The sequence below is a fragment of the Callorhinchus milii genome, unplaced genomic scaffold (assembly GCF_018977255.1).
Source record: "Callorhinchus milii isolate IMCB2004 unplaced genomic scaffold, IMCB_Cmil_1.0 Scaffold24, whole genome shotgun sequence".
Taxonomy (NCBI): Eukaryota; Metazoa; Chordata; class Chondrichthyes; order Chimaeriformes; family Callorhinchidae; genus Callorhinchus; species Callorhinchus milii.
In genome coordinates this window covers 8780987-8807373 of record NW_024704765.1, presented here as the reverse complement: position 1 = coordinate 8807373, position 26387 = coordinate 8780987, and the positions used below count along the sequence as shown (strand labels likewise).

General features: G+C 46.2%; 1 protein-coding gene across 2 annotated transcripts in view; it reads left to right on the top strand.

Annotated features, from left to right (window-relative positions):
* Positions 1-26387, top strand: part of LOC103184214 (MORN repeat-containing protein 1) — a 44291-nt gene that overhangs the window by 1774 nt on the left and 16130 nt on the right. The window contains exons 4-10 of one of the 2 annotated variants that reach the window (XM_042343766.1): positions 101-211; positions 513-603; positions 2299-2386; positions 4746-4842; positions 6585-6695; positions 9084-9207; positions 9723-9907. In XM_042343766.1, the coding sequence (XP_042199700.1) occupies positions 101-211; positions 513-603; positions 2299-2386; positions 4746-4842; positions 6585-6695; positions 9084-9207; positions 9723-9907 (807 nt within the window). Of the gene's footprint in view, positions 1-100; positions 212-512; positions 604-2298; positions 2387-4745; positions 4843-6584; positions 6696-9083; positions 9208-9722; positions 9911-26387 lie in introns of both variants that reach the window. The other variant, XM_007902108.2, reaches the window with a different exon arrangement.

Here is a 26387-nt window from a genome sequence, read left to right as displayed (position 1 = left end):
TGTTGGCCAGGATAGAGGAATCATGTAAAAGTATTCCAGTGTAAAACTGTCAAATCACTTCAAGCTACAGTAACAAACTGCTGCCTCTGTGTTTTTTAAGGTAACACTTACTATGGGGAGTTCAAAGAGGGGGAAGTCCTAGGTTTTGGTGTGATGAAGTATGCTGACGGAAGCCAGTATGACGGCGAGTTTCATTACGGTGTCAGAATAGGTGAGGTTCCGATTCTGTTCTCTTGTGCTGCTCCCTGTTCTATACCATTGGTTTCATATACTGTTTTGTATAATTCGGAATGAATGATGTAGCTTTTTTATAGAGCCTCTAACCTCGAAACAGCTCAAAGCACTTCTCAGCAGTATTGCTCTGAATTTGAGAACCAATATCTTGATAGAAATGGAAAGCGTGGGGATTTTGAAAGCGAAAAGCGCTTTTGAGAGTTGCTTTCTTTGTGTGCTGAATAAACACAAGTTGGGGCGAGTGCCTTGAATTAAATGCACACTGCTCTCTCTCCCAGGACATGCGTTGCTGATGGACTCCCACAGACAGACATATCGGGGATCCTTCCACAACGATAAGAAACATGGAGAAGGGGAGATGAGCTATGAGTAAGTAACTCCAAGTAACTAGTTTAGTTGCTTGGGACGTTCTGTCCGACCACAGAGTGTTTCTCATTTTTTCCAGTTTCAGCTGGGCTCAGTCAGCCCACACAAGCAGGTCAGAAGCTTGCACACAAACACGGTAACTATAACTACACTTGACAGCTATTCCCTTGCTTTGAGATGGTTTTGCCATCATAGGCGCGATGTCAAGTGCAGGAATCATTATTGTCAGGGTGTGCTAAACTCCGAACTGTTTTAATATGTGGCCTCAGCTGTCACTAGTCCCACAAGACTGAGGGCTGGGCCTGCCAGGTGATAACGTGTAAAATGAAATTAATAGAGCGGTAGGGGGGGGAATAAATTGAGATGGAAAAGGGCTCCAGCATTGCTGGGGCCTTGAAAGCCTTTGTTGCGCCTTTGATGCATATTGCATTGACTCAAATCTCAAGTGACTTCCTCGGTGAAGGACTTTATTCATATACCCGCTGGCATTTTCCCAGTTACAAGTCCTACTGCAATGACCTCCTACACTGTTTTGATGCACTGTCTTGGTTTTGAGTGCTCGGCTGTCTTCTCCCAAAATAGCAACCAGGACTCCCAACACAGCTTCAATGCCTTTAATCCACTGTACTTTTCAGTAGTATTGATTGATCGTCTGATTTTTATTTTGGTGGCATCTTAAAACCAATAAAAGTTGGTAGAAAGCTGATTTGCTGCACTAATTGTAACTTTCAGTTTGTGAATATTCCGTGGCGTTTTATCAATTGTGGCAGCAAATCAACGAGTCCTGCAAGGGGAGGCAGGTGGCAGGGGAGAAGGCCAGCAAAATAAAGTTGTCACTATTCCCAGCTAAATTGCTCACAGGACTTTAGGAATTTTACAAACTGTAAGTTGCAGATTTGCTTACCCACGGGGAAGCAAGAGATCTCTGGCCACCGTGTATCTGTCACAGTTGCAGCTTTGCTGTAATGAGACTTGCAGCAAGGTGAGGCCAGGGTGGCATGAAGTTGCGAGGGGGGGAGTGGGATGGGGGGGGCGAAATTGCAGCAGTATGAGGTTGCAAAGGTTGTAGCGAATCTTGCGGCGCTGCAGGAAGCTGCAGTAGACAGGCTGGAGCCTACAGAGAGAAGGTCTGTTTATTGTTCTGCAGCTACAGCAAACCCTTAACGGCATTGGCGCCAAATGTTCCCATATTCAGTTGGCAGCATTGCCACTTTGCTGGAGCCAATGTTATACACAACACACACCTGCTCCCTGGTCCACTCCTAATAGATCTGTGCACTGTGCTGAATGTGTGGCTCCCTGCACTCCAACCCGAAAGGGTGCTCTCAATTGACTCTTACTTCCATTGGGCAAAGATGAAGAGAGGGCATCAAATGCTGGGGCTGGTGAGAGTAGATTTCTGAGAGGGAGTGTCAATCACTCTGGCTCTCTCATGGCAAAGCTCATTTGCAATTAAAGAGCGGGACACTTCATCACAGCCGAGCCTCGGTCCTGTCTTTGCTCAACAGCCAGCCAGAGGCGTCTCCAGCGTGGGGTGGAGGGATGAGGTGGCTGGGAGTGTCTGCAACCTGCAAGTTACTTTGCTTGTTTACTCGTCGTTTCAAAAAGTTAGGGGGAAAAAAATACACCCAAGGCATATTGTATTCAAAGTCCACGACTGAGAGGAGAAAGTGTAATGTGCGCTCCTCTCCTGTGCAGGAACGGAGACCATTATCAGGGAGACTGGGTTCTGGACCAGAGACAAGGACACGGTGTGCTCCACTGTGCAGATGGATCTGTTTATGAGGTATCCTTTATACGGCCACTAGGTGGCAGCCCTCGCCTTCTCCACCGCTTGACCAACAGTGCTGCAAAGCTCCTCTTCAGGGCTGGAACTTTATAAAGCCGTCGTTAGATTTTGCAGGAGTTTCAGGATTCTCTTGTCCTGCAAAACAGCCCCTGTGCCCTGACTTCACCTCATCTTCTGATTCAGTCCACGTATTATTTGTTAAAAGTTCCCCTTCAGGTCCTTACTCTTTCCTCCACCCCCTCTCTCTTTTCGAACAGGATCTTTTTACGTCCGCCTGTAAAATGGCGAGATGGGACGCAGGCTTAACAAGAAGAAAACCTACAACTGAACGTTGAACGTCTGTTATACTATTCCGCTACCCGCTTTGCTTATAATAATCAAATAATGATCCATCCTCACATTAGATGCGGCGACTTTCAAGTCGTGAAGACGTTTCAAGGGGCTTCACGAGCTTTACTGTGGATGGGCATGACAGTGTATTTGTAGGCAATCACAGCACATCCATTTGCACACGGCGAGATCCGGTAAACAACCATGGTTGTGGTTGCACTGACACTCAGTTGTTCTATTTATGGCGCTAGTTGTGAGATCTCGTAGTGGGTGAAACAACTGCCATGTTTGCCGACAAAACACAGAACGAAAGTTCCCTCTTTTCCCTCTCCAATGGCCCTTTTTTCCCCAGTGATTCACCTCGGTTTGGGGGACGGGAGAAAATGTGTATTAAAAACTGGAGAAATAACAGCTGTGGTCCTGAAAGGGTTAACCTGGTCGCTGGCCAAAAGTGCCACTCAGTGGCGTGTCCAGTGCAGCCGGCTTGTGTCACAGGGTGCCAGCCGGATGTCAGCCCGCAGCTGTGGGGAGTGTAAGAGGCAGCGCCGTCTTGCTTCACCTTCCAGTGTGGAATTTAATGAATTCAGTCCCATCGCCTGCTAACATATCAGTCCCAGAGCGTAATCGCTTCTCTCTGAGGCAATCCTCTTAACTCTTTTCACATTTGTTTTGTTTCCTTGTCCTCCTCTCCTGAAGATCTTCAACATTTTCCTTGCCTTCCTCCCCCTCCCCCTCTTTACGGTTTCATGGGTGACATCCAATGCTCTGCCCAAGTGGTTATTTTCATGTTTAAGCCTTGAATGTGAGCTTCCAAGCTTGTTGGAAACAAGACAGGTGATCCCTGCCCTTGCCCATTTTCTATTTTCCAGCAGGGAACCACTGGACAGTGATTAGAGGTTTGAAAACCTACCTCAGTCTGCGAGACCATTGTGTATTGAACTTAAGGTTGCACAGGATTGTGAAAAGATCTTAAATCTCCTCTTAATTTGGAAGCTGTTTCTCACCAGTTCTTAATGAGAATCCGCTTCCAAATGGAGACTGATAGTGTGCCAGCCACACTCTTCAAAGTGGGAGCGAGATGTGAGTTGGTGATTCATTTAAATTTGGACAGCTTAATGGAGGTGCTGTATCTTACTAACATACTTGCTCTGTTATACAAAGGAATTTCTTTCCTCTTTTCGCTGAGCTGTGAGGTCAGGCCAGCCTGGATCAGGGGGATTCTCCCCATGTTGCTCCAGATTGCCTGACAGAAGGCGTTGCTATGTAGGTGGCCAGGTCCCCCGCCAATCTTTATTTAGATAGTTGTGCTCGATTTAGCGTGAACCTACTTGCTGATTCTCATCTCTGCCGCCTCCAAACACCCGTCACCTGGGGCTCGTGGAGTTCAAGCTATCGCTTGCAAACTCGTGCCTGCAGTCCACGAGGTTCTGTGCGTCTAACCTGTGACTGCTCTGAACAGCTGGCACAGACAGACCTGGCCTGTTCCCATTCACAACATTGGGCCAAATGATCTTTGTGTAAACAAGGAAATCTCTGCCAATAAGTTTGTTCCCAGGTGTCAGCTCGTACTCTCACCTCGGGGTTCAAGCCCCACACCTTCACCCATGAGCCCTTTGAGCTAACAGTCCAGGCAGTTGCAGTATTGGGCGGAGTGGGAAGGGGCGGGGAGAGAAGGAGCACTGCATTGACCGAGGTGTTATCATCCTTTGGATGAGAAGTTAAACTGAGGTCCTGATGTCTGCCTGTTGAGGACACAGGTTTAGACACTGCAAATGGCTATTTCAGGAGAGATACCAGAAAGTATATCTTTGCCCAGAGAGTTATTAACAACTGTAAGAGGGATTCCAGGAAAGAGGGTTGGATCATGTTTAAAACCCCCAGTTAGATGTTGTGTGTGTTAGGGTGGGTGTTCTGGGAGGATGAGATAGAAGGGCCTCTTCATCCGAACCGACCCTGTGACAGCAGACTGAACAGCCTCTAAATGGACACTACAAACGGAAAGTTACAACGCTTTTCCTCATTTCAGGGCCAGTGGAGAAACGATCTGTTTAATGGCCAGGGCTGCATGACTCACTGCAGTGGCATCGTTTACGATGGAATGTGGATCAATGGGAGGCCCGCAGGTGTGTTCCCTTCAGACCGTGTGGTGCGTGAAAATAATATCGAGAGTTTTGTATCTTCAATGTACCTTTTTGAGATGTCTTTCTTTCCCCCCACCCCAAGGCTGGGGAGCCCTAGCTTATCCAAACAGTTGTCGTAGCTTGTTCCACTAACACGAGGGCGGGTTGGGGGGGGGGGTCAGTCATCCTTATTGTTGCTCTCTGTTTTGCCTGTGGGGCCTTGGTGATCCCCACCCCTTATGTCATGGATTCTAGAACTGTACTCTGTCCTCCAGGTGCATCCTAACTGGAGCTCTGCACATCTCAAGCATGACTTCTGCGGATCTGAGCTCAAACTGATTTGACGACTTTGCCCAGAATGCTGTCTGTATGATGAGTGGGTGGGCAACCGTCTTTAGCAGCAAATAACTAGCACGGGAAGTGCTGAAGCCGATTGATCATTGCTGTCTGTACCTTCCCCACAAAAACACACAAACACATAACACGCACACACACGCACTCACTCACTCCGCCGCTGGTCAGACTGCATAGACAACCAGCCAATGTAACTCCACCCGGATCACAATCATTTCCTCAACCAAAGGGGAGCGGAGAGAAACAGCCGCAGAAGGTCATAGACCTGCAAGCTTCACTCCGCCTGCGATATGTTCAGAAAGTATCAACTGATGTGATTTTTGGCCTGTTGACCAAGTTATTCCTCACATTCATGGGATGTCTGCACCGTTTAAAGGGGAACCAATCCCCAACGGTGAGGTAATTCCCTTCAATGCATTACTCATGCGTGCTTCTTTCCAGTTGAATTACTGTTATCTTTTCTCAGCTGTTTCTTATTCCTCCAGACAGAACACTCCCTGCTCACTTATTCAGGGCACAGGGATGTCTGTCTCTTTCTCTGGCTGTTAGCAACACTGGTTGAGCAATGGTGATGCCATGTTTGAACTTGGGAGAAGGTTGGGGGTGGTGGGGGTGTTGCCACTCCAGCATTATCGTTCTTTCTCTCTCGCTCTCTTTCCCCTTAATTCTTCCTTTCTATTCTCTCTTTTTCTCCCTCTCTTTTTCTCTAGCTCTCTCCAACCCCCTGCTGTGGCTCCCAGTGTCTCCCCTGTTCAGTTGGGAACAAGAAAATGCGCTTTTTTTGCCCCAGCATCTCTCGCAGGACTGGACATCTTGAAGCCCTTCAGAGATGATGGGGGAGAGCTGAGCAGTGGGTAGAGCAGGAGGAGTTGATTTTTAATGGGTTTGAATGCATGGAGATGAGGAGCAAGGCGGAGGGATTTGGGGAGAAAGGTCTGTTGCTGGGATTCAGTTTCTGTAAAAGCCAGAGGCCATGGACGCAGCTTCCTGCGACTCTGTTACAACATGCACTTAATGGCTTCTTTTTTGCTTGATGGCTGTCTGAAGGAATACAGAGCAAACGTCACAAGAGAAGCAAGAGGCACACCACATAAACATCGCCACTCGCCAGCCACCTGCAGGGCCATTCACTCTGTGGTGTTTACCTTTGGCCACTGAGCCATTCATTGCCTGCGGTCAGATACCTTTACATCTGTTGGCCTTTTCTCTGTTGGTATATTTTCAGGGTGGCTTGTTGTCTTGCCAATAACAGTGGGATTGAACAAATGCCTTGCTCTGAGAGGCTGGTGCAGGCTCAATGGCCGAATGGCCTCCTTTGTGCTGTAAATTCCTATGATTCTAATTGGATTTCTGCTTTTTTTTTTGTGTGTGTGCGCGTGCGTGTGGAAAAGCCATGGCGACTAAGATCCTAATCCGAGGTGGCGAGGTGCAGTACTTAGTACAGGGCTCTCCTTTCACCGTTCAAGTTGAACTGCAAAACGATGACGGACAACTTGTAACCAGTAAGTAAACATCTTCATTTCATAGATTTCAGCACTGGCATCGCCCAAAGTGATGCAGTCAGAGCTCCCAGTCACCAGAAAAACCGCAGGGATAGCTGGGGCCTTACTGCCAGTTCGGCACAGGCCTCTCTCGGGGGATATCTAAGCTGACAATCTGATGCAGTGTTGCATTGTCAGAGGCGCTACCCTTCAGATGAGACGCTAAACTGAGTTCCCATCTGCCTGTTCAGGTGGATGTTAAAGATCCCACCTCATTACTGCAAGAGAAGGGTGTTTCTGTCTCCCGGTGTTCTGGCTGACGTGAAAATTGGTCATTCACTTCATGGCTGTTTGCGGGGACGTCGCTGTGCGTAAATTGACTGCTGCATTCACCTACAAAACACATACTTACTACACTTCACAGTAAATCCTCCTGACATAACAGCACCATAACGAACGTAATGATTATTATGTGAAAAGTCTGACTCGGGAGAATTGTGTATAGAAAGGGTGGGGGCTTGTGTGAAGTATAAACACCAGCACAGACGAGTTGGGTTGAATAGACCCAAGCACTTGAGAGCTGTGGTTCTTGACGCGGAGATGACAGCGGGGAAATGATGTTTGGTTAAAAGACTAATCGGGAGCTGGGAGGCCCGAGCAATGCACCCGTTCTATCTCATTACACTGAAATGTGCGAGGCTGGATGTTGTGCGATGGCAGCCTGCGGGCAATGACCCAATTTCCTATCTTTTAAACGCACGAAGGGTATGCATTGGATACCTGAAAGAGCAAGGCTCAAGTTTAATTTGTTTCACAGGCAGCAAATGTTTGCTAATGGCGAGGACCTGTCACCAGCAACATTTGTTCCCCACAAGCAAAACTAATCCGAATCAGACCAGAACTGACAGCTCGCGTAGCAAAATATATAGAGAGCGGAAATATCTAGAGGAACCCACCATCAGTCTATGTGTGTAATTTGCACTGAAGCACCCTTGCATTTGATATCGTGTCTAAATGACGTCTCAAAGCAGTTCACGTGGGTTTGCTGTTAGTTTTGATTGTAAGGCAAATGCAACAGCCATTTTGCGCTCAGCAAGATCCTACAATCGGCCATGGCCTCCGAGATAATTTTTTTAAAATGGAGGATTTGGGCTTAGACTCTGGGAGTTAAAAAAGAGCCGGAGAAAGATTCTTAAATTCAATAATAATAATCTTCAAAATTGGTACAAAACCTTATCATTCATCAAGATGTCTCAAAGTGCTTCGCAGTGCAGCGACTGTGTATTTGCAGGCAAACGCAGCAGCCCAATTTGTGCACAGCAACGTCCCACAAACAGCCACAAAGTGCGTGGATACATTTTCAGTGGGGGTGGTGGTTGGGGTGGGGTGGGGGGAAAGAGAGAGATTGTCAACCAGAACATATTTTGTGAAATATGGAGGGGGGGTGCAAATGAAAAGAAAGAGCTGATATAAAAGAGATGGGGAAAATGGGGGAGTGGATTAAGACTAGAGAGCAAATGCAGAAACGAGAGCGAGACTCAAATTGCAGCGAGAGCGTAAATGGGATTGGCAGAGACGAGCTGCACTATAGACTGGTGCTAGTTCAGCTGATTATGAGGAGGAACGAGAGACAGTAAATAGCAGAGACTGCTTACTATGGACTGGCACGTTTCCAGCTTTGAGCACATGCAAAGTAAATGGGACATGGATGTCTCTATAGGCTGGCACTAATCCAATTTGTTTACACATATATATATATGTGTGTGTATACAGAGAGAGAGAGACGGCTATTATATAGATCCATCTTTTTGTATTTGTATTAATATTGGAGAGGGCTGTCTCCCTGTGGGCTGATCGAGTAATTTGTTCCAGCTTATATATTGGGAACAGTAAGTGGGACCCCGAGAGCTTGGTTCACTGTATGAAGTGTCTTTTCTGGCGTCTCGTTACCCATTGCCGTTGGCAAAGACCTGGGAACAGCTCAACTGCCTGACCTTTCAGTCTTGGGAGAAATCTTAATGGAGACGAAACTGTCTGAAAATTCTATGGGGGAAGAAACTGGGATTCGGTTTAGTTTTTAACAACCTGAAAAACTAATTCACTGTGCAGCCACCGAGACCTGGGGAATTTCCTCATGATGCACTCGGATTCTTCCAGCAGTATCGTTCCTTCTCCTGCCCCCATCCCCCGACAATCGAGGACTTGGCTAATACCCTGCCAGGTGCAGCCCTTGGCCATATACAGCAGCCTGTGTTGACCCCACACCCACACAGCCCCCACTGTCGGATATTCTGATTAAACTCAATGCCTGGTCTCCCACATGAAGAACAGTTAATCTCGGGAAACGGGAGAGGAAGCGCTGAATGGTTCCTGAGCTTCCAATGCTAATGTGGTCTCATGTTGTTTCAGCTGAAAACGGATCGATTCTGCAGCTCTGGATTGGAGTCCGGAACATAGAGGTCCCTTCGAACCTCAGTTCCAGCTTCTTAAAGCTCCTGGAGGATCTGGAGGAGAAGCTGATTGATACGCCATTGTGAGTGTGATGGGGAATGGAGGAATCCAGGCGTGCTTTGCTGTATGCGCTAACCCAATTTTGATATTGATACACACATTCCCTATCGGAGAAGACAAGTTTAAAAAAAAAATGAACTCTACAACACATTGAAGCCTTCAGCCATTGTACCTTCATCCTTTTAAACTCTCTCTTTCTCATTCTTTCTCTCTCTCTCTCTCACAATCCCTTCCTCTCACTCCTCTCTCATTGACCTAGTCTTTGATCGTTGCCCTTAAATTCTATTTCATCTGCTCCTTGTATTTACTGAAGCTCTTTGAGGTGTTCAACCAGCATCACAGCCCCGAACTAGTGTAAGTTGTTGTCTTATCTTGTCCTGCTCACTAGAAATGAACAAAATTTCTGTATAAAGAGGGCAGGAAAAATAAATGGCTAGCAGTCAGCAAGCAACAAACTAGATGGGCCGGATGGTCTACTTTTGTGCTGTAATATTCTTCAAGCTTTAAGATGTCACAACCTTTGTTTCCATCCCTCAGCGGGCTTGCTGTGGAATATCCCCTGATGCATTGTGTGCTGAACATGAGCTTCACCCCGCCAATGTGCAGATCTCCGCCCCTCACCTTCTGTTCGTCTCCATCCAACTTTACCGAATTGTCAGAATTGGCGTGCGATGCCAAGTCTGATAGCTCTTCCCTGCCCAGCAGTGTCCAGAGTCATCAAGGTGGTAAGGGTTTATTTCTTCCTTATAAATTTCATTATCGTCTGCAAACGGGGATTAATGAGCATCTCTTTAAGGATCTATAAACCACTAAAATGTCAGTCAGCTTGGCTGCAATCACTGGATCATAAGGTTTTGGGTTCGAGCTTTCGAGCTCCAAGTCGGAGCTCGAGCTCACAGTCTAGGCTGTCACTCCAGTGGAGGAGTATTGGGGGGGAGCGCTGCTGTATTGCAGGTGCCACGTTTCAGATGTTAAAGGAAAGGTAAAACCAAAAGGAGTTTCTCCCAAGGTCCTGGCCGATGGACCTCTTGGCAGTTTGTGAGACTCTGCAGTGTGCAAATTGGCCTCTGTGTTTCCCTACAAATCCACAGTCAGTGCACTCGACAGCAATTGTCTGTGAAGCACTTTGAGACATTTTAATGTGACATACAAGCGAGATATCAAGTGTGTGTTTGTGTGTGTGAGAGAGAGAAAGACTGGGTTTATTTTCCTTCCACCCATATTACCAAGTATGGACTTGTGCCCACTGAGAAGGTTGAACTAGCTGGAAATCAATCCACTAACCACCGTCTCAACGCGTGTAATATCGCAAATCCGGAAAAGTAGGGCCTGCTGTTTTATAAATCTTCTTAAGCGGAACAGCTGTTAGGGAACGGAGACCTATCCTTCTCTCTGAGCTCCGTCAAATCCTCTTCTCCAAAGGGCCAGATAATTCAATTAATCTTTTTCGAAGAAGGGGGGAGAAAAAAAACGCCACATCTGCTTACCTCGTTTAAAAGTCGAGTGACTGATCCGTCCGAGTGCCTCTCTCCATCGGCTGCCTCTACAGTGCGCGGGCCAGGGGGGACGGGCAAACAGATGGGCGGATAGACGTGCAAGCGGAGAGGAACCGTGCGCCACTGGCTGCTGTGTTGCACTGTGCTCTTTAGAATTGGCTGAGCAGAAAAATTCCCCCAGTTTAGCGCTGTGCTCTGCCCGCTCCTAGTGTTAGCAGGCATTCATTCCCCTGAAGTTGGGTGGCGGTATTTGGGCATAAACTAAACCATCTGCTTCTGAGATGTATAATCTGCATCTCAACGACTAATGCTTGTGTGTGCACTTCACACGTCCAAGTTACAATCTGATACTCCAACTGGCACTGTGTAATATTTGCATCCACGCCAACTCCCTGTCGCCAGGGTTGGAAATTCAGGAGGGATGTCTGCTTGGTAGCACTCTTGCCTCCATCCTAGTCAGAAGGTTGTGGATTCAAGCCCCAAATTGGGATTTCAGCTCACGGCCCAGGCAAAGACTCAGTTCGTCAAATCAAAGTCTGCATGTTCAGATGGACGTTAAAGATCCTATGACATTATTGAAAAAGAGAAGGGAGTTTCTCCCAGTGCCCTGACCACTGTAGTGGATAGTGAAAGGAGTGGGCATCTCCTTTAGCCTAGCACACTGAGGCTAATCGGTTACAACTGGCCAGTTTGCGAGTGAAAAATACTCCAAACACCAGCACTGAGACCAAGTGACCCTGGTAGAAATGAAAGCGAAGAGACATGAGGCAATAAGTATTTACCTGATGTTAGCAGATCTTTTCGTGAACTGATACATTTATCCCGAAACATCTAAAATAGATGGTCGTTGAATTATTCAGTTTTTGTAGTATCGCGTCTATGAATATTGTGGGGGGGGGGTTTTAAATTCCCAAATAGTGGTTTTACTTTAATTATTTAACACACACTGTCTTGCCCTGGCTAAGAAAACTGGAAAGCATGCTCCTTTCTCAAGGTACGATTCATCTGCTCTTGCCATTTCACTAGCATCGAGCGGTGTGGAGCCCGTACCTGTCGGCTTATGGGATTTAGCCGGAGGATTTAAAGCCAAGCGATGGAAGCTGCTCTCAATAAAAATGAGAACAATCACGATGATCCATCTCATTGTGTAACAAAGGGAAGCTAGAGCATAGCTTGTGTAAATAAGACTAGGGCAGGGTGACATGCATGGCTGGGATCCTGCAGGTCAGTGTTATGAGAGATAGGTAGGGCAGGTTGACCTGGACGTCAAATTGGTTTGCGCAAGTAACAATTATATTCAAAATCCAAGTCAATAGTCCAAAGACTTTCTGACTTGGTACTATCCATTCAGATTCGGACTTGTTCAGCGATGAGATAGATTTGTGGAAGGAATCAGTTAGGAAATAGATGAGGATGCTAAATGGACCAATGATCTACTCCCGGCTGAAACGGTTACCATATCAATGGTCGGAGCCAGCAGTTTCTTGCTGATAGAGAAAGTGGCAGCCTAGAGATTGCCCCTCTCTATGTGGCAACTTGCACCTAAGTATTATCATCAACTTAAATAACCTCTGAGCAATAACTCACTTAAATAACGCCTTTCATGTAGGAGAATAATAATAGTCCTTGCATTTGATATAGCACTATTCACGTCTTCTAGAGGTCTCAAAGCGCTTCACAGAATATACTGTAAAGTGAATTGACTTTACAATTTGTGGACGAAACTCTAATTGTGCACAGCAGTGTCCCACAAACAATCGTGGATTGAGTGACCAAATTATTATTATTTTTTTTTCTTGAGGGATTATTATCAGGCGTGTGGAGTTAGAAAACTTGCCCAGGGTTTCGCCTTGCCCGAAGTCGAACCCAAGTCTCTCGCTTGCGAGGCGAGTGCTCTAACCACTGAGCTACAGGGCTCCTAAGTGTCTTAAAGCGTTATACACGGGTGGTTTAGGACGCCGAGCAAGGTGGGAAAATTGGTGAAAACAGAAGAAACATGGTGAACATGCGTCTCTTGAGAAGTACGATCAAAATGAAGCCAATTTCTTGCGGCGTGCTCATCCCAATACTCCCTTGTGGTAAAACCCACTGAGAAAGAGCAGTGGATGTTAATCCCAGCGATGGTTGGGGACAGAGTTTATCCAATGTGATGTACTGCATGAATCGGGTATATCATATGTGCTCTCTGCTCTCATTTAGGTTATTTTTATATATATATATATCAATGCATCCACAATCAATGTTCCAAGCCGTTCACATGGCAATTGTGTGAAAGAAACTAGGGGAAGATCAGTGGCTGCTAGCTGCTGACTTTATAGCATTCCAGACTCGGAACTGTGCCTCTCTGCTCCCATTTAGGTTATTTTTATATATATATATCTATATATGGTATTTGGAAAGTGATTTTTTTAAATTGAATGAATGCGGGAAAAAACACAACCCCAATAAAATAAACGTGCGTGATTTTTAAAAGTGATTTTTAAAAAAAAAAAAAATTTTTTGAATCCAAATCCCATCTGTGTATTTTTTAATGCTGTGCGTATGTGCGTGTAAAAAATATACATATATATAGTGCTTATATAAGCGTCTCTAGCTCACTGGAGACAAATTGACAAATTGGTGTGGTCTGATTGTTATCGGGGAAGGGGGGGGTTGCTTTGTACGTGAAAATGCAGTCATTAATAATAAATAACTGCGCAGCGCACACATCCCTCGCTCCGGCTCCTAGTCCATAGTCTTGAGTGCTGCCTTAAGAAGGCGGTGAGCAGACAGATAACTGATGTTTAGAGTGGGGGAAAGTGCACAGTGTTCCGAGATGGGTCGTGCATCTATTAACGCATGAGTGAACGTGATGTGTTTTTAGCTTCGTGCAATTTATTCAGAGAAACATGTTAATAATTAAAGGGCTTCTCTACACTCTGGTGTAACTTTTCTCTATCCACCTCCATCCCCCAACCCCCTTCAACGCCCACCTTTTGTTGTCTGTAAAATCTTTGAATGTTACTTGAAAGGTGCATTCTCGCCCTCCCCCCCCGCCCCCCGACACTCCAGGGAACCTGAGCGCTGCTTTGGTGGGTATGTCCTTTTAGATGAGATGTTACACCAAGGTCCTGTCTGCCTGTTTTTCAGATCGACATGGCACGATTCAAAAAGAGAAGTGAGTTTTTTTCTCCCAGTGAACTGGCCAACAATTCTCCCCCAGATAAATTGATGGTTCATTTCATGTGAAATTTTTGTGAGACATTGCTGTGCACAAGTTGTTTGTCGCGTTAGCCTACACCGTGACTTTACTACGCTTTATGTTTTGCCCACAAAATATAGTCAATTCACTTTACAGTATATTCTGTGAAGCGCTTTGAGACGTCTCGAAGATGTGATAAGGCGCTATATCAAATGAAAGGATTATTAGTATTTACAGTAACATTCTGTGAAGCATTTTCGGTTGTTTCCAACGATGTGATAAGACACTATTATTATTAATAAACTAGCATAGGAGAGTTGTGGGTTTCGCTACCTGTGCTCCTCCTGTACTGATTCCTGCACTTACCAAGCAGCGCTTTGATGTACCAACCACAGGTGAAGCTTCCCAGATATGGAAACGCGAGTGAATAATGCATTTGAGGCGTGGACCTAATGCATTTTTTAACCCATCTTGTGAGCCCGGGGTTAGTGCGTAGACTGAGCCATGACTGAGAGACTCCAGCAAGTGGTTCCACGTTGTGAGGCATTGAAGTGAAATGCTCATTCAGTTACCCTGCGAATCGCCGGGAGATTGTGCTTAAACTGCTTTAACCACTTCTAGTAGTTTTACTTTTCAGCACTCAAGGCCTCTTGTGTGAGTTGTCTGATCACTGTTAGCCCTTTTACTTTCAGAATTTTGGAGTGAATGAGAATCCACTGAGACATTTTTTGAGAATCACTGTAAGATTTCTCAGCCTGGCTCAGTTGGTAGCACTGTCGACTTTAAGTCGGAAGGTTCTAGGTTGAAGCCCCCACTTTGGAACTTTAAACTGACAGTACAGGTTGAGTGCCGGGTGGGGGGGGGGAGAGCTGCTTTGTCAGAGGTGCTGTCCTTCAGATGAGACATTAAACCAAGGTGTAGTTAAAGATCCCATGTCTTTATTTGAAAAGAGAAGGGGGCTTCTCCCGGTGTCTTGGCCAACAAACCCCTGGATGAAAAAAATGGTCTTTCACTTCATGCTGTTTGTGGGACATTGCTAAACGCAAATTGATCTTGTTTTAATGTCTAATCCGAAGAAGGGCACCTCTGACAATGCAATGCTTCCTCAGACACTTTGCAGGAGTGTCAGCCTAGACTGTGAGCTCAGTCTAGTGCCAGTGTTTAGCTTGAACTTACAACCTTTTTGACTCCGAGACAGAGCACTACCAATTCAGCCAAGTTGGCACCCCTTTATAGGAAGGTGAAGAGAGACTTGCTGGGGCTTTTTACCACTGGGGATGAGGAGGTTAAGGAGTGAGCCAAAAGAGGTCTTTAAGATTGGGAAGGTTACAGTATGTTGCCGCGTTTGTTAAATTCAAACTCTGAAGGATTCCGCAGCCTGTGTGTGTTTGAATGCTCGTCGCTGATGACTTGTGGGTTGAGGCTGTGTTTTTGTGTTTTGATGAACTCTGCACTACTGATGATTGAAGCTAAAGCAGCTTTAGGACCCAACGCAGGAGCTTTGCCAAGAGGTCTGGGAGCAACACATTAGTCTGCAGACAGCCTGGGCAGCTTACAGACTGCAGTCGCTGGTCCCCTTAACTAGGAGACAGGAGAAGCTGACTCTGTCAACAGTCTGCCAGAAAGAAAAACACTATTGATCTCTGCTCCAGACTGAGGGTTAGAAACATGAGGCTGTTCTATCAATATTTTACTTTGCTTCCAATAATGGGGCCATTACACAGTCTGATAAGATAGCCTCACATCATCATCATCAACTAACTGGTCTCACTCTCCCCTCTGAGTCAGAAAGTTGTGGTTTCAAGACCCATACATAACAGGATCTGGGCTTACAATCCAGGCTGACTGACACTCCAATGCTGTACGGGGGGGGGGAAGTGCTGCATTGCTGGCGGGGTTGTTCTTTGGTTAAGACATAGAACTGAGCTCCTGAACTTAAAGATCCTGTGACACTTATTGGAAAAGAGGAGGGACTTTCTCCTGCTGTACTCACTTCATGGCTGTTTGTGCTTTGAGACGTGCTACCGACATGGAAGACGCCACACAAATGTAATTTGTTCTTGTTGTTATCGGACCTTGCGCGTGCAAATCGATGGTTGCATTTGCCTCCAACCCGCAAAGGCAATTCCCCATGAAGTTCTTTGGGAGACGTTTTTGACATTTATAGGTACTTTAACTGAATAAAACGATTAACACAATTATTTTGTAACACATCTTAATCGAGAGAATCTTTGAGCAAAGCGGTGGAAGATTAATCGGGCGACGGAGGGTCTGTTATTTCACAGTCTGGCAATGGGTGCATCCATCAATCAGTCCACATTTTAATGCTTACGTGGCACAGTAAAGCTTTGGGGGTCAATTAATTTTGTTGAGACCTCGCAGCTCACTCTGTGCAGAGCCCTTTTCAGTAATGGCCGATGTAACAGCAATACTTTCCTCTTGGCAACAACAAGAAAAGGAAAAAGATTCACGGCAGCCAATGCGGGTGTTCAATTGGGGCAGGAGGGGTGAATTGGGAGCAAAAACTTGAAGTGGAGGGTGGGGTTTGTGGAGTGCGGGCAAGAGTACATGTCAGTGCAACCTACACAAATAAGTCTGCAAATAGATCACTGGAGAGCAACGTATTTACAAGAGCAAAACTCAAGCATTTTGTCATCTGGCCTCCAGGTGAAACTTATTTTCCTTCTCTCTGCCTCTCTGTAATCACTCCCACCCCATCTATTGCTTAAATAATGCATTTAAACCATGTTGTTTCTACTGATTAGAGCCTCCAGCCAAGTTGAGGAAGGAATTTTTTTTGTTTTGTTGTGGAGGCTGATACCTTGAAAGACAGCAAGCAAGCCACTTGTTTTAGTCAATACAGAGGGGTGGGGGGGAAGAGGGCGTTCTCACTGGAAGAAAGGGCCTTCCAGCTATTCATAAAATATGATTGATCACAAATGAATTGAATGTTCTTATCTAGGCAAACACGGCAGCTAATCTGTGCCAGTCACGTCCCATAAACAAGACAGGCAATTTATTTGAACATTTGGGTGTAAATTTGGATTGGGAAGGAGAGTATATAACCGGGAGAACGACTCATCCCAGTGCACAGTTGCTACGCTTTACAGTAAAATTGTGTGAAGCACTTTGAGACGTCTCAACGATGTGATAAGGTAGGGAGTATCTAACCAAGAGAATGATTCTGCTTATCAAGGCTTGCCTTGAAGCACAAGGCAGACAGGAACCTCAAATCAATAGTACAATCAGAGAATGGAAATGACCATCAGGAAATACATAATAAATTTGTGAGTAATATCTTATGCAGTGTAGGCAAACTCACCAGCAGCCAATCTCCCAAACGACCAGTGAAATTACAATATTACAATAATAATCCTGGCATTTGATATAGCGCCTTATCACATCTTCGAGACGTCTGAAAGCACTTCACAGAATAGATTGTAAAGTGAATTGACTATTTTGTGGGTGAAATATGACAGCCAATTCGCAAATGTAAAAAGCTTAACATTTAGGAACATAGGAACAGGAAGAGACTGTTCAGCCCTTTGAGCCTGTTCTGCCATTTAATTAGATCATGGCTGATCTGTACCTCAATTAATCCTTTCAATTCCAATTTCCCACTTTCTCCCCATATCCCTTAATAGCCTGACCTACCAAAAGGACACTACATAAATGTGAGTTGTTGTGGTTGACATGAGGCTTGTAACCCACAATTTTCTGACCATCCACTCACTCTCCCACCCCCACCCAAAAAAAGTCTAATCTATCATGCTGACACTTTGAATGTGCGTAACTTGCTGCAGGATCTTGAGAGGCACCAGAGAGCAAAGTGAGATGAAAGCCACATCATCGCCTTTGCATTTGGCGATTACATCCGGGAACTGGCCAACCCCACCCCTCACCCCAGGCAGAGTCAGCTCGAGTGTCCTCATTCATGAAGGGCTGTGCTGTGCTGAGCAATGTCCTGCAGCTCCAATCGACTTCAAAGGGCACCTTAAAGATATCATTTTTGATGTATATTTATTACAGAGTCTTTTCATACAAGATTGGGCATTCTAATGTGGGCACGGGCTTTGACTTTATGCTTGATTAGTTCCGTAGTTGAAGGATTCCTCATCTCTCTTTACGAGGAGCAAAGGGGTCGGGAGGAACGAGACTGGTGCAAAGAAAGTAAAAGATCAAGGGCCTCCCCCCACCCACCTGCCCCTTCCTCTCCAATGTTTTCTCTCACTGGCTCTGACTTTGTCTCATGTCTGGAGGAAAAAGTGACCTTTCCAGCACTGACTTGCAGCTCCCACGCCGGACAGCTCTCCTGGTTTGTGACTCACACCGCCCGCATCATTTCTGCGATGAGACGATTGATCTCCAATCAGTGAGCTGGCAGTGACTGGGCAGTGATCTCTTGGGCGCATTTGTTACCCCCGGAAAAGCAATCCACCAAACGAATAACAAACGGGCTCCTACTCACTAACAGAGGCATCTGCGTAAGGAAACTTGCCTAAGGTATCGCCCTGCCCCAGAATCAAATCCAGGTCCTCTCCCTCGCGAGGCGAGTGATCTAACTACTAAGATACAGGGCTCCACAGATTGTTATATAATCATCGATAATATATGCAGTGAGAATCTTTCAGCCCAGTCAGGCCATGATTGTACAGGGGTGGGGTGGGGGGGGTGGTGGTATCAGAGATGAATTTCAGGATGCTATAAGCAAAGGACAGAGCAAAACAGGGTTTTAATCTTTACCCCAGCCAGCGCTTGTGAAAGCTGAGCTAATCCAAAATAACAGCTTCTGTGCAAACAGACCTGGTGGAGTTGCCGTTTGTGCTAAGAGATCACATTTTCAGCAGGCTGATGGCTCCCAACGAGCCAGATGGTGTGGAAAAATAATGACATAATTAATGATTCACAATTTAGAGGTGCTTGCATCTAATTCCAATTTATTTCCTGCAATATACAGTATGTGCTTTTCCCACGCAATTTGTCTCGCTAGGCACATCCACTCACTCTCCACTGGAGCTTTAGCTGCTTGGCTGTGCTTAATACGAGTGCAGAATTATAGCCATATATAAGCACTCGGATAGTTTTTGAACAACAATTTAATTCCTCTGCTTGATTCATCGCTTCCTCTCCTTTTTCTCTCCCCCCATCTATCCTTCTGTCTCCACCTACCTAATCTGATAAATTAGATGCAGCACCTTAAAGTCACAGCCCTGGTGTGGAACTGACACTCACACTGCGTTTGAATCTCCACGTTACTGTTCTCAAACCATGGTAGCAGTCAGTGTTACAATTGGCTTCATTGAACCCCTGGTTTAAGGAGAGAAACGGGAGGGAGGGGCGTGGTGGGGGAATCAGCTAGAAGACCTTCTATTGATCGCTGTCCAATATCCAATGACCCTCCCCTTCATTGATTATAACAATCATTAATAATTATCTTTGCATTCAATGTCACACTTTATCACGTCATCAAGACATCTCAGAGCACTTCAAGTGAAATGAAGCCATGGAATGAGTGACCAATTTTATTTGGGGGATTGTCGGCCAGAACACCGGGAGAGAGAATCTCCCTTCTCCTTTCGAATAGTGATCAAGTGATCTTTTAACAGCCACCTGAACGAGCAGACAGGACCTTGCTTTTACATCACATCCGAAGGATGGTGCCTCCGATAATGTAGCGCATACACACACCTCCCAGCACTACATCGGAGTATCAGCCAAGTAAAGAAAATAGTTCTTCCTTAGTTATCTTGTCTCGCTGCCTTAGAATCTTAAAGATCGCTATTTAACCAACATCTCTTTATACGCACACGTGCGTTGGTTGTATCGGGTTAACAGCTGTGAAACAGTTAATGCAGGTGATGTGCACATCGACACAGATGCATGTCTCACATCTGTGGCCTCAGCACGGATAGAGGGAAAGAACGGTGGGAGCATGTGTGTGTAGCGCTGTCCCCGAGGCCGTGTGCGTTTCACACGCTGTTAGTTTTCCACGAGACGTTTGTCCTTCCCACAGCTGGACGTCCCTGGGCTCGGAACTCGCTCCCCTGCACACTCGTAGGCAGGCCGGCCGGCCGGCTGATGTGGAAGATTACCCCTGCATCAGCTGGTGACCTCTGGAACCCAGTCACTCCTGCTGGTGACGCGTAACCTGCCTGGCCACAAAGCGCTGTGTTATCAGGCGCTCACTGGTGCAGCCAGTGCACTGCAGGAACACATAAACCATGTGCTCCCGACGCGCTGTTAAACACACGATCAAAATTGATCGCAACCTCTAACTCTCTCTCGTCAGCTGAGTGGGTAAATAAAGGCAGTGCCCGGTGAACAGTTTGAGTAAACACCCAGAGTTGCCTTAATCGGTGTATAATTGACTACAGTACCCACTGTGTAGGGGAGGTTAGGAATCTCGGTCGGGGCAGGGTTGTTTTTTTAAAAAAAAATATAAAACAAGCTGCCTTTTGTATAACGAATATTTCAAAGCGAGTCAGTCAGTCTGTCTCTTCCACAGCCATGCAAAGGCCTATTCTGTTGTGGACTCCGCTTCACCCCCTTAATGCCCCCCAGGGGAAAGCTTGGAATAGAAGTAGTCTGATCCCCCAAGGCAGTGTTGAAAAACTTGGACATTCAGCCATTCCCTACTTGTCCTCTACACAACCCTGGCCTCCTTCTCTTCTCAGACAACTTCCCCCCCAAGCAACGCACTAACCACTGGGACCCGTGGAGTATTAGCTCATCTCAATCTCAGGCCCTAAAATAACTCTGTTAAATCGCTTAGTTAGAAATAAGAAACTCAGGTCAGCAAACGAGGTACAATTGTAGAGGGACTGAATTTTCAGAGGACAATAAAAAGAACGGCGTGGTATTTGCTGTGATTTCTTCACCGATTTGCTCTACACTTGTCGCTGGTGCTCATTAACTTTCCTCTGACAATCATTTCGTTCTGGTCGGGTGTGCTAAACGTCGTCATGGAGAATTAACATGTCCAGCCTGTTAATCATGACACCTTTCACCCTGTGTGTCCTCATTTCACAAAAATACGACTGTTCATCTATTCGGCATTCTATATCGGTTAAGGATGGCACTGCATATTGGTTAATGCTGGTTCCATGTATTACACACAATACAATACAAAATTTCATTTGTATTGCGCCTTTCATGTCAGGTGGATGTCACAAGGCGCTATTAGCTATTGTTGGGACTGCATATTAGTTATTGCTGGGACTGTATTGGTTAACGCTGGGTCCGTGTATTGATTATTGTTATGTTCGTGCGTCGTTTAGCTCTGGGTCTGTGACGGAGGTTTTGACGCTGGGCACCAGCGCAGAGAAGAACGCCAGGTGGGGAAGTTTACCTTGAGAATGCTTCCCATGCCAGATAGTGCAGAGTGCAGTCAGGAGCCGATGGTTCACAGATGGCTGTGACACTGGAATAGGTTACACAGCACAAAGCCAGGTATCAGCCTCTCACTATCTGGGAATGTTTCAACCCACTCCATCAGCGCCCAGTAGATTCATTGTGATGCCAGTGCCTTTTGTGAAGATTCACTCTCCCCCTCCTCCCCTCTATTAATCCAACATAGATCATATTTTATTTAGTGTCTCTTCTGCTTACAGTTCACAGGAACGATGGGTTAGCTTGTTAGCTTGAGACGTTCCAAGCACGGCCTGTTTACAACCCATTGGGAAACCTTTTGGGCAAAACCCTGTCTTCTTATTAGGTGTCAAGACTGTCTTGTGTGCGGTTTAAGAGTGTGCATTTACTCAGAGCTGTGCAGAGAGTCTCGGGAATTAGTAGTTTAAAAACCCAATAAGCGGCTCCGTCCTTTTCCCATGTCTCCGGTTGCAGAACTGGGAACAAGGACAGAGAATCCATCTCCCTCTCCCCCCACCCCCAAAGCCCACCACCACCCCCAGGGATCCACAGCCAAAAAGAGAGAGCAGAGACCGACAGAAACCGCCCACACCTCCATATCGAGTTTGAAAGCTTAAGAATAAATGGCATTTGGAAGAAATGATGAGCCTCTGCAGAAGAATGAAAGGAGTGATTTGGTTACAGTGTCAGCGTAGAGTGATGGATAGCAGGGAGTGGAGCACAGTGGCAATATAAAGGAGGGGTTCAGGTGAGAAATGGTACACCTGAACCCTGAGATTAAATGACACCTTTGTGTTTCATTCCGAGCTATCTGTTACACGCGAGAACGCCAACAGACAGGAAAATCCTTGATATAAATCCTTCATTCTACGTCTGCGCCATCAATCTTACACCACACAATGCTCCAGCGGGGGAGTCACAGTGAGCGAGGAGTGTGGATTGCTAGGCAACAGGTACAAAGTTAATTCATTAACGGCAGCATCAGGAAGGTGACCGGTTATTGGTTAATAATGGTATAAGGTTTAGCAACAACAAAGTTTCGCCCACAAAATATACAGTCAATTCACTTTACAGTATATTCTGTGATTTGTCTCAAAGACGTGGTAAGGCTCTAAATCAAATGCAAGGATTATTATTATTATAGTGTCTTTCACATCGGGAGGAGGCGCTGGACAGTCGAGGGTTTTCACTTGAGATGTGGGTTGGATTCAGGAGGAGTGAGGGCCAACATTGTGAGCTCAACCCATTCCTTTGCCCCAGAGGCGAGAGGCAGACCCTGTAAAAAAAACCAGAGATGCACAAGGGTTCCATTTACAGTAAACAAGACTGCGCCACCTCTTAAATCCACCCCCCTACCGGGCTCCAATCCAGCATCTAAACTGGAGGTGTTTAACTTTGAAGCAACTCATTAGGGGAGACTCACTTGCAAGGATACAGTTAATGAGGATTTTTAAAAAATATATAATTGAGAGATGTGACCTCATGTAGAAATGTGTTACTATTGGCACCTGGGCAGGACTCTGAAGGAGAACACAAGAGGCAACAACATCTGTTTCCCAGACTAGCGTTGGCATTCTTTTAAAGTAGCATTCAGTGCTGAATGGCTCGGTTTTAACGTCTTATCGGAGGGACACTGTGCTGGTGTATCAGCCTAGATCATGAGCTCAAAGTCCTCAACGTGCGGTGAGAGGAATCCAGTGGATGAGACTGCGGAACAGAGTCTGGTTCTGATCCGCACACAAACAATACACTACAGTATGTATGGTACACAGATGGCTCTTGAGATCTGTTTTCTTCTGAACCCGTAACCTTCAGAGCCGACAGTGTGGCCGACTGAGCCAGGCTAACAATGTCCAGTCTATGGGATCCGGGTGTGTCACATTCGTAGTACGTACAGCATGTGGGAGGAGGCCACTCAGCTCTTCAAGCCTAAACTGGTGCTAGCCCGAGTTGACCACTCTAATCCCGATTCCTTGCTCTATCTATCCCGTGTACCCTTTCACATTCCTCCTAGTCAAATGTTCATCCCATTTCCCTGTTAAATTCTGTGATGGTTGCAGCATCAGTATGCACTGCTTGTAGTGAAAGTTCATCCTAAATTTGCACAGACATTCAATGTGGCGACTTTGTATTTACGCCCCTGATCTCTGCAACTCCCTACCTGTACTCCTCCATCTCATTTAGATTCAAACAGCCATTCACAACTGTGTGGTGAGAGGAATCCAGTCGACGAGCCAGCAGAACCGAGACTGGTTTGGCTCTGCACACGTACAGCTCCACATTGCCAGGTGCTTCTTGAGATCTGTTTCCTGCTGAATAAAATCCCGCTCAGATCACGTTTCTCCACTAGCTTGGAATCCAATTAGATTTTACAGAAGTGAAGGTTAGCCTGACATGTTCTGGCTCGAGAATCCTCACCGACACCTAGACAGACCGCTCGCTCACCCCCGAGAGAACAGATTGACCCCGGGTTCCCTCTGTCTTTTCTGGTTACACTTTGCATGTCTCTGCATGTTATTTCCATGTTTCTGTGTATTATTTGCATGTCTCTACTACTACTACTATGCCACGAACCTCTGGAACTCTCTCCCTCAATCCCTCCGCTCTGCCTAAAGACCTTCCTTTTCGATCGTGCTTACAGTGACCTGCCCCCCTCCCTCTTCCCCTGGCTTATTGTTGGACTCCGCCACCGTGAAGCGCTCCGAGACTCTACCGCACATGAAGGGCACTATATAAATGCAAGTTGTTGTTGTCTCTGCATGCCCTTTTCATGCCTCTACTGAATTTGCGATGACTAACGCTCCCCTGATCACTCAGCTCAGTGATTGACAGGGACGAGGCTGGGACAGAGAAACTCAGTGTCATAAGGCTACACCACCTACTTCTCATTAACTATAGACATGGAATGTTCACAGGCATCAGTGTCTGAATCGCTACCCACTGCTTGCGTTATAATCATGGCTGTGTCATCAGTTATATTAAGTGTGTGTACTTGGGATTAATATCTGCAAATTGCATTTGCTGAAATAGCGAGTGAAAATAACAATCCTTGGTATTTGATGCAAGGCATAAGGCGAAACTTGGCGAGGCACTTTATGGGTAATTGCTGGAACTCCCTACCTGTCCTCCTCCATCTCGCCCCCTTTTTATCTATCTTTAAATCCCATCTGAAGATTTACCTTTCGACCGTACCTTCCCATTCCCCCTTGCTTGGTGTCTAACTCCGCCACTGTGCAGAGAGCTCCAAGACACCATCCTGCCGGAAGAGCACCATGTAAATGCAAGTTGTTGTGGTTGAGTGTGACAGGCATTTTGGCACACATCAAGGTTCCACGAAACAGCCACGAGGTGACAGGGCTGTTGGCAGGACATTTGATGTGTGAGTGGGGTGGGGGAAACATCACCGCCAAAACTGATTCTGTCCTCACCCAAACAGTCCACACGTGTGTGTTATATGGTGGTGGAGGGGCAGAGGTCGTGACAGTACAATCCCAAACGCAAGGGGTACTCTGGTCAATTATAACATCGTATTGTGGTGTGCCTTGTATGAGATTAGCTGACTCAGCCCAGAGCAGAGTAAGATTCTAAACCTGCGACACTGTGGTCCACATGGCCTGTTCACATCAGTGATGGCTGCAGAGAGAGCACTTTAAAATGTTCCTCGCCCTCTCCTTCCCTCCCTCCCTTCCCTGCCCATTGCAGCCCACTGTTCTGTCCTGGAGGGGAGACTTGCCATTGTCCCAAACTGCGATTACAATTGCAGATGTGATGCATTACCACCCAAGTAGAAAATCACCAATTAAACCAATAATTACAGGGAGGAATAGATTAAAATAAAGTCACTAACTGTTTGGCATTGGCGTGCGCGCGTGTTCGTGCTTGTGTGGGTATGTGTTTGTGTGTTTCTGTGTTTGTGTGTGTGTATTTGTGGATGGGTGTGTTTGTGTGTGTTTGTGCGTAGGTGATGTGTTTGTGTGTGGGTGATGTGTTTGTTTGTGTGTGTGTGTGTGTGTGTGTGTGTGTGTGTGCGTGTAGTGTTAACCGTTTGCACTGACAACAGCTCCAGGGATTGAATGCTGCATTCCTCAGGACAGGGGATATTATCGAGTTTGTGTCTCATGTGTTATGTTATGTTATGTTACGATGCTAGCAAGCTGTAACGATGGGATTGGAACCAACTCAGCTCTGGAGTAAAACCTGGGAATGTGTAACATGCGTAAGCCTGGACGTCACTCTGGCTCCTGCTCCGGTCCCAGATGACGTAGGGAAGGCGTGAGGGTAGCAGCCAGTTAATGGGGAGTATGATTGGTCATGACAGCTGGACAAACTCACTCCTTTTTCAAGAGCAATCTCAGAGATCTCTCGTGTCTTGAAGAACAGGGTCTTGGTTTAACAAGTCATAAGAGGAATGTCACCTCCCGCAGTGCAGTTCTCCTCGGATGCTACATGAACTTACAGTGTCGGCTCAAAGTCCTGATGCAGGGCTTGAACTCAGCATCTGAGCTGAGCTACAGGACTGTGGAGTCCTGTAGCTCAGTGGTTAGAGCACTCGCTTTGCAAGTGAGAGACCTGAGTTCAATTCCAGGCAGAGGGCGAAACCTTGGGCAAGTTTCCTTACTCCACACAGAGCCTAATAATAATCCCTCCAAAAAAAAACCAAAAACAATAATTAAATTGGTCATTTTCAATCCACGACTGTTTGTGGGACATTGCTGTGCGCAATTGGCTGCCGCGTTCGCCCACAAATATACAGTCAATTCACTTTACAGTGTGTTCTGTGAAGCGCTTTGGGACGTCCTCCCGACGTGAAAAGCGCTATATCAAATGCAAGGATTATTATTATTATTATTATTTACCGACCCAGATGCTAACTTTTTATCCATGAGCCCAGCTGACACCTTAACATCAGGATAAATACAGAGATAATACTGGAAGCCAGACAGGAGTTTCTCCCTCCTGGTATCCAGTGCTGTCAATACCCCAAGGTCATCGATCATTCACTTAGCTCCCGTCGGTGCGACCGGACTGTTTACAGGAATGGCTGCCATGTTAACCTATAGTCACAGTCACTACGCTTGACAGCAATTGCCTGTGAAGCGTTCTGAGACGTCCTCCCATCATTAGAGCCGCTGATTATTATTATATTATTATTAAATC